Raw genomic sequence first — 8,664 nt, 5'->3', positions numbered from 1 at the left:
GTCCCTTGGTGGACAGTGGCCTCAGAATGCTGAAGGGGTTAACCCCTCAGCTATTGTGCCAGTGCAAAGATCTCTGCTTTGAGTTGTCTGTTTTCCTCCATCATAAAACGGTTAAAATTCTTCAGTGGCTCTGTGCTACATGCACCAAATGCCTCTTGAGAGGACTGCTTGGTGGGAATATACAGAGCTGAGCCTCAGCTGCTGCTGTTCATGAGCTTGTTTGCTTCTGGTAACGCTGCTGCTAATGGGGTTGGTAACTTCTGGTGCGATGCATGCCTTTCTGTTGCTGTGTTGTCTCTTCCATTGAATGCTGTAGTCCAGAGATATAGGCAGCCTAGTCGCTTTTTCTTCAGCTTCAGAAAAGTTCAGAACTGTCCTCTGGAAATGCTGGCTTGTTTATTATTCACTGTCCTGTAAATTCTTTGTGGGTTTTGATGTCAGGTTATGACTGTCCTCTGCAAAACGGTGACTTCTGTGTAACCTTGACTGCAAACTTGCTTTAATTTTCTATGTTGTCTAATCTTGACAAGGCCCTTGCCAAAAAAAAAAAAAAAAAAAAGTTTGGCATAAGGGCAAAGGTTCTCAAATCTGCAGTACTATGGCATGTGCACATTGCAGGTGAAATGTTTACCAAAATGGGAATGTATATACCATGTATGTATAAGGTACTTGGTAAATTCATTGCCGTGTGTGGTAGTGTACAAGCTGTCAGTGTTAATGGATTTTGTTTTAATTCCTTTGGCACGCTAATATTTCGGGCAGCAGTAAGTTAATGGGCCCAACTATCTGCTCAGCGGAAGGCTCACGGTGCTGCCGGGCGGAACTCGAGTGCCAGCCGTTGTTTCCACCCGGCGCCTAGGGGCCAGCGGCCGGGGCGGCGCTGGGGGACGGCGTGGGGCGCCGTACCGGAAGCGGCCGTCGCTAGGGCCCGCCGTCGCTAAGGGCCTGAGCCGGGGCGGCGGCGGCGGCGGGGCCTGGTGCGGGCCGGGCCTGGCCATGGCCTCGGCGGGGCTGAGCGAGCGGGAGCAGGCCGGGTGCCGCCAGCTGCTCGAGCTGCTCGGCACCGAGGAGCTGATGGCGCTGACGGACACCATCACCAACCGCCTGGTCCACCCGGAGAACCGCCAAGGTGCCCGCAGCCCCTGCCCGGGCCGGCGGCGGTGTGGGGGTGGGAGTGTGGGGGGGGAGCTGGGCGCCGGCGGGTTGCGGCCCTCCGTGCCCCTCCGGCCGGCCGCTTCGGGCCTGGCCCTGCCTGCTTTCTCCTCCGGTGGGAGGAGGTCCGCAGGGGCAGCGCCGGGGCTGGCTGCGGCCGTGCTCTGTTTGCTCCTCGGAGCCTGATGTTCAGATCTAATTCACGAAACTGAAATCTGTGTGTGCGTCACTTGAAGGCTGCTCAGTGCGGTGCCCTGTAACGTGCTCATCCAAAAACCTTGCGTGTGTTTCTTTTGCGGTGTAACTCAAACCAGTAAGATTTGCCAAACGTGTTTCTTCAAAAGTTCACATGCCAGTAGTTTTTTTCCTCACGTTTTATCTACTTCTGTACTTGTTATAGGGTAAAATAAAAGACAAAATAATTCTGTACTTCAGCTCGTAGCCTTTTCACATTTATGTAGTTTTAACATATGTGATGTTAATTGTCTCACCTCAGTTTAGGTGAGAACTGGCTGCCACAACTACCTTAAAACTGAATGTCAGCTTGTCTTCTTAATTTTGCTACGGAGTCTCACAGCTGGACATTTCTGAAAGTTACATTTCAGTGCACCATCGTTGTATTATTAAGTGTGATGTTTCTTATGAACCTGAGATTATAAATATGATTAGTACAGAGGTAGAACAGATTCGATTCCATTTCCATCATCCTTCAGGAGCGCAGAGGGAACCTCCTTTTCACAAACAATTAAGCATTGTCTAAAAAACTGTGAACTTCTTGTGCTAGAATTGTTGTTCAGCATGTGAGAAATCAGAGGTTACCTCTCCACATTTCTTTTAATTTTCTGTTCCCGGAAAACATCTGAATACTGGCACATTCTTCAAAATAGCAATGTTTTCTGGCCAGATCACATAAACTACCCATTTGATACAGAAACTAAGATTCAAATTCCGTACTCAGAAGAACAATAACATTTGACTGGTTCTTCTTCCTCTGTGTAATCTTGCCTTCAAGAAGACAGGTAGATGGTTTATTAAAAAATATTCCAGAGCTCTTCAAATGGAGAAAGAAATTAAATTTAGCTTCTGTTAGTGAAGGTGCTGTATGGCAGCTGGAAGCCCTAGATAGTTTCATGTTACAGTCAAATCAACTTATTTTGAAGTGAAGGCTAGTTGTCTCTCTGGAATTATGAGTGAAATGCATTGTGTACAAGAATCCTTATACTTCTGGAGGCACTTGGAGTTTCTAAAGAACCTGAAAATCTCAGCCTACTTGAAGAATATTCATAATTTCATTTGGAAGAAAAAGGTGCATCCTTTTCATCAAACTCATATAATACATGGTTCCAAACAGTCCTTGATTCTGGTAGTAGGGATTATAAGGTAGCTAGCTCTTCAGTAAAAACACCACTGGTTCTTAAACATATTTGGAAGGCTTCAGCTGTATACTGTGTCTAATGTGACTTACAACTAGTTATTTAAGATTTCAGTTTAAAAATCTATGTGTAACCATTTGCATTTCACTTAGGGTTGTGTTTTGTTAGTAGGTGCTGTTCAGGAGCAGAAGAAATAGCAGAGGTTTGCAGTTTGTTGGTGAGAGAAGTAACTGTTAACTTCCTTTTCTTCCCTTGCAGAAGCCATTAGTGCCATTTTGGTTTACAGCCAAAACGTAGAAGAACTTTTGAAACGAAGAAAAGTCTATCGAGAAACAATTTTTAAATATTTGGCAGTACAAGGAATCGCAGTGCCTCCTTCCTCTGAGAAACATCAACTCATTGCTTATGTAAAGCAGTACTGGGACGGGAAGCTCCCGTCGAATGACTTGGAGTCAGGGGAGAGAAAAACACACGCAGAGGTGAGTGCTACTTTCTGAAAGACCCGTGGATGCTTAGCTTGGCTTTTGCAGAATAACTAGTGTAAATGTTGTAATCTATGTCCAGAAGGAGGCTTTTCATGTGCTTAAAAAGATACTGAATCTCTTTTCCTGTTTTTTATTTTTGTTTAATTACACCATTTATAGGTGTCTGGGCAAGCACGTTGCTTGCAGAGCATAGTCTTCTGCTCTGTCTTGCAAAGCATATTAATGCATTTGAACTCTATGTGAAGTTTTCACACTTTTAATTTTTAAATTGTACTGGAATGGGGTGTATTGACAGATAATTCTGTGGATTTGAGGACAACTAAAAACAATGTAAATGGTAGGGAAGTCCTGCATAGTCCCTTGTCAGTTTTTAATGCGATGGATGTTCTCAGAAATTTTATGATGGGCCTGGGATTTTCAGTCTTCGCCCAGCCGCGCCAGGTACCATCGGTACCATCAGCGGGGCGCATCCCGGTGTGGAGCAAAGAGACGCTATCAGGAGCAGATCGCTGGGTGAAAGATCTGGCAGCGGGGTCTAAAATGCCGTGGGGGAGGGAGGGAACAGAGAGAAAACTGCTTTCTTTGGAAGGGCCCTTGGTCCATTTCTGTAGACAATGCAATCAAAATAGCTCTGTCTGTAAGCTCTGCTCCTTATGTCTTGCAGTTAATAGGGTGCAGAATAAATTTTTGAGGATTTTCATGCCGTTGAAATGTAAAGTCTGTAGCAGTGCCAGCTCCATGTCATTTTTTACTTGATCTTAGTAACACTTAATGTTGTGAAACTAAGTATGTTTTGGCTATTACAGGTTATTTTGAAGCTCAAAATAATGACATGCAGCAAAATCGCTGTGGTGTAATGAACTTTGAGCATTTTATTATTCCTGGATCTTTACCATGAAGTTCTAAATAGCCTTCCTCTTTCAGCTATTGTATGCCAGAGACATAATGGGCAACAGCCCCACCAGCTGGACTGCTGGCGCTCTGTAGCTGCTGATAGTTTAATGCAGCTCTCTCTCTCTGAGGGATTAACTGATTTAAATTATGTTTTAGCTGAGAATTGCTTTTAAAACAATAATTTGTCTGCGTGTTTGGAAAAAAAAATGCTCTTGCAAGAACACTTTCTAATTACTCACCAATGGTGAAGTTTTGTGATTGAAGGTAAGTAAATTAAATTCTCCAAAGTACTTAAAGACAGCTGTTTTTAATTCATTTTAATTTATTAAATTAAATTTAATTTATTAAATTTGTTATTTATTTAATGTATTAAATTAAATTTAATTTTAATTGTTTAAATTCAGCTGTTTTACTTATCATATACATCTTACTTTGTCTTTGTTTTCTCTTAATTCTTGTGACCCTCACCATTTTGAAGACACAGGTAGCAGCAACCTACATAACAGAATTAGGAATTAATTAAAGTTTGCTTTTGAACAACTGCAGAATTTCCGTATAGAAGCCTCCCAACTTTTCATACTTAATTCTAGGAATAGGTTTTGATCAAAATAACGGTACATTTAGTTTTTGTTCAAAAACCTTTTCACCTTCCAGTTGTAGAGACACATGACCTCCACTGGAAAGTTTGAGTGATTTCTCTTGAGTAAAAAGTGATTCCGATTGTAAACAAACAAACAAAAAACAGAGGATAAGTGAACTACATACGTGTAGAAATTAAAAAGACCAACACTTGAGCACCTGATTTGTGCCTTTGTTACAGTGACGCTTCCTTTGGAAAGAAGTGTCTTCTAAACCAAATGTGTTTTTATAACTGACTTAAAAACCTTTCTTAAATATTTAATTGCAAAGCGATTAGTTTCCTGACAGTTTATGCCTAATTTTTGCTGTTCCTCTACATGGGGATGTAGACATAACAAGAAGGACTGCAAGGAGTAGACTTTTTTTAGCTTGATCCATAATAGTGTTTAAAAAATACATTATGCAGTTCATATTTATTGATATAACTCTTGGACTGATTGGCCACCCTCTTTTGTATGGATTTAAGTAACATGATCGTTGGTTCCTAACTGATACTTGTTTGTGCTACTTGCTGTGCATTTGGCTTCAAAATTTTACACCCATCACTCTTAGTTGAATTCTGGCCTTCTTGTATTAGAAATAGGCTGAAGGCTACAAACGTCATCTTTTGGATGATTTCGGCAGTTTTACTGGCACACAGTAAATGCTGAATTCAGGCATGTGATCTGGTGAGAAAGTTCTGGAATGCATTAATCCTTTGAATTTCAGTTCTGCTTGGATTGGTTGTATGTTTTGTTAGCGTATTATGCCGTCATGGCTGAAATACCCCATGAATCAGAAGTATTCTGTCAGTTTCAGGTGTTAGGTGGCCGATTCAAAAGGTGATTTCCCTGTAAGTACTTTTTGTTCTTATCGGCTGTATGAAGGTGCAGAGTACGCCACAATTTGCAAGCTTAAAAGGTAGGAAAAAAGAAGAGACTGAAGGCAAGATAAAAGAGGGGGAAAAAAAAAGCATACTTGCTAATTTGTAGGCACTTCATATTGAATTGGTATCCTTTAATATGAGATTAACTTTTAAGTATGGCTCTGTATCCTTCTTTTTCTGTAACTTCTTTTGGAAATGTGAAGGCCAGTGTACTTTTTACACAGAAAAATTTTCTCTCAGTGTGAGAATTCTGGTCTCACAGAAATTGTTTAAAAATACTTCCCCTGCCAAAGGGGGAGAACCAGGATTTCCCTCTTAGATTATAAATTGCAGACCAAGACAAAACTGAAGGACTGTTCTAACTGTATTTCAAAGAACCTACTCTGATTCTCTAGTTGTTAGATAATTATGATCTTAAAAATACAATGAGATTTTACTGCATTGTTTTTCTTCCTTTCCGTCTCAGAACATTTGAAGGAGACATAGAATGTTTAAAAGAAGAATTTAAATGAATTTTAGGCTGTTCTAACTGATGAACTCACATGTTAAAGCTAAATAGTTCTAAGAAAAAAAATCTTCTTGATTGCAGAGTCATGAAAAGAGATCCAAGTCACCACAAGATGATGTTCATTATCTAGGAGAAGAATTCTGCCAATGGTTCTTTGAACTCCTGAATTCTCAACATCCTTTGGGAGTTAAATCTGAAGAAAAATGGGGACCACAGCATTTCTGGGAGGATGCCAAACTGAAGTTCTGTTACAACACATTAGAAAAAAACATGGAAGAATATGTTGGTGCAGAAATGGTGAGCCTTCGTCTGCTCTCGTTGGTTAAAGAAGAATATCTTCTGTTCAACCCCAATTTGAATGCTGATGGACTGAAATGTGTCATGTCTCGGCATGGGTTAGTACTGGTAGCAGTGGCTGGCACGGTACATAGAGGCAACGTTTGTTTGGGCATCTTTGAACAAATTTTTGGACTCATTAGCTGTCCGATCAGGGGGAATACCTGGAAAATAAAAATTGTGAGTCTTAAAATCGTTGGACAGAATGCTCTGGAGCCTGGAGTGCAAATTGAAAAACCCTCCATAAAATACGAGTCAAACCAACTGCAGGAACTGTATGATGGGAAAGAACTGGCTGTGTTTGAACCTCATAAATTCTGAGCAGTTCTTCCACAACTGAGGGACTGGGGGGTGGGGGGGGAAGCCTACAACACTTGTGCGTGGTTGAATATTGAAATGATTGCAGCCATGCGATGTTGTCTCTTTCTTGAGTCAGATTTGCCTGATGACAAACACAGATGAAGAGTCTGAAGTATTTATACAGGTGATGCTTTCAGGCACCTTTCCAACAGCCAACAAACTTTTCAAAATATTACTTGAGATTACTTTAGGTTACTACTCACTTAAGTTAGGAATGAAATTACTTTGGTTATTCTTGCTTACAGAACATGGGTTATATTTGAATATGGGAAGGCTGCGGTGTATAATGATCTGGATGACCTGGAGCTCACAAGTTGTAGATTGCTTCTCCTTGGGAAACCAGTTTAAACTCCTGAGTTGTAACAGAAAGTCATTGCTTCTGGCCTTTTGAAATTGGGCCTGGTGAATGTCTAAAAAGTCTAATGTCTTCTGAAAGTCCCGAGAAAACCATCTGCTCTTTTGGGAGTTTTTGGAGGGAACACGCAAAATACTGTGAATGGACATTGCTGCCTTTTATGTTCTGAACGTGGTTTCTTCACTAACCAGTAGTAGTAATTTAATGGGACGATGCAGGGAAGTTAGCATTGTTTAATTCTGTTCTGTTTAGGTTAAAAGCTTTCCTTTCTCTTACTTTACAATTCCAGCTTTGAGATGGTTTTCTAGTATTCCATTTCTAGCACTGACTCTCTTGGATCAAATAGTTGATTCCGTGACTTACAACAACACTGTCTGAACCAAATGCTGTGATAATTATTTTGTATATACATACAACAGAGATTAATATAATAATTGTGATTTTTGTATATTTTCTCAAGATAGGAGCTTTGTCTACTCCTGGATGCTTTATTACCTTGACTAGAAGTCAATTTGTTAACGGTGGGAATTTACAACAAGAGGTGATATAAATAAATAAATAATCCAAATACCACTTCCTAGCATTAATAATTAGCATTGTAGAACGTGACTACTTTTTACAGTTCTTTTTTTTTATTATTATAAGTTATTAATGGTAAAACCAGATAAAAAATCCTTCTCTAACATTTTGCTTGGATTGCTTGGGAATTTTGTTTTAATTTTGTAGCTTCACCAGTACAAGTAGTGAAAAGGGAAACGTTCCCTGTAACATGGGAAGAGTTCTTTTGTTTTTCTGACAAACACATCAAGACAAATGGTAAAATTCTGTGTGGATGAGGAGGGAAACAAGAAAGTTCAGGTACATGATATACCAGGAAGTACCCCAAACTGTTTTACGAACAGTCTGATTCTAAAGTTCTCTTTAGCAAACAAACAAACAAAAAAAACTATAATGATTTCTAAGCAAAAGTTCAAATACTGTGTGTTGGAATGTGCTTTCTCAATATACAGTTGAGGTATGACTTCGTCAGCTACTAGTTAATAATAAATAAACATCAACCTACATTTAAAATATTGGAAGAAGCAGTTGCCTCGTGTGTTGAGAACTGCATTCCTTTTAAGATGAGGACAGAAGCCTGCCGAAGGGCCTAACCGGGCACTTTTTCAACATTCCGCATGCAGATCTGTGGTTCAACAACATGTTTTGCCTTTTGCAGAAGTGCCATTTGTAACCGGCACTGTAACTACTACTTTAGCCAGGGTGTTAAATCTGAACACGCCTAAGGGTGTAGTGTTATTCCTGCAAGTTGATTTGGTGTGGGCTGTCCCCTTCCTCTGTTCAGATGTGTCCTTGCATCCTTGTATCAGCATTAACGACAGTGCTAACTCTGAACGAGAGGGAGTGGGGACTGATCCCAGGGGAAACTAACATCCTTGGAAACTCTTCTGGCTGATGAGCTCCAAAACAAGGCTGGCAACATGGGTGCTAGTGCCAGCACAAGGAACACGGATGAGAATTTTGTTTTGTGGTGCCACCCTGAACTTCTCTGGAATTAAACAAGTGATCAAACACCAGCCTTAGTTGATTCTTACATTCAAAATGTTCATTCTCGGTTACTTCGAAGTAATGAATGTGCGGAGAATTATGCTCAATCAGCTTTTTACTAAAGCTTGTTGCTAATGAACTTTTTCTTACTC

At 40.5% G+C, this 8,664-nt stretch overlaps 1 protein-coding gene across 1 annotated transcript; it reads left to right on the top strand.

Annotated features, from left to right (window-relative positions):
- Positions 1 to 909: 909 nt before the first annotated feature.
- C1H3orf38 (chromosome 1 C3orf38 homolog) lies at positions 910 to 7,540 on the top strand. The gene is made up of 3 exons (XM_048057212.2): positions 910 to 1,129; positions 2,784 to 3,004; positions 5,998 to 7,540. Exons 1-3 carry the CDS (start codon positions 997 to 999, stop codon positions 6,571 to 6,573), a joined length of 930 nt encoding a protein of 309 aa, XP_047913169.2. The 5' UTR covers positions 910 to 996; the 3' UTR covers positions 6,574 to 7,540.
- The last annotated feature ends 1,124 nt before the right edge of the window (positions 7,541 to 8,664 follow it).

Source organism: Anser cygnoides, chromosome 1 (assembly GCF_040182565.1).
Source record: "Anser cygnoides isolate HZ-2024a breed goose chromosome 1, Taihu_goose_T2T_genome, whole genome shotgun sequence".
NCBI classification, from domain to species: domain Eukaryota; kingdom Metazoa; phylum Chordata; class Aves; order Anseriformes; family Anatidae; genus Anser; species Anser cygnoides.
This window is presented reverse-complemented; position numbering and strand designations above follow the sequence as displayed.

What these genes read in the sequence shown, in the direction of transcription:
- C1H3orf38 (XM_048057212.2), top strand. Translation starts at nt 997, where the DNA reads ATGGCCTCGGCGGGGCTGAGCGAGCGGGAGCAGGCCGGGTGCCGCCAG. An exon ending in CCACCCGGAGAACCGCCAAG is followed by an intron (nt 1,130 to 2,783) that starts GTGCCCGCAGCC and finishes CTTCCCTTGCAG; the next exon opens with AAGCCATTAGTGCCATTTTG. An exon ending in AGAGAAAAACACACGCAGAG is followed by an intron (nt 3,005 to 5,997) that starts GTGAGTGCTACT and finishes TCTTGATTGCAG; the next exon opens with AGTCATGAAAAGAGATCCAA.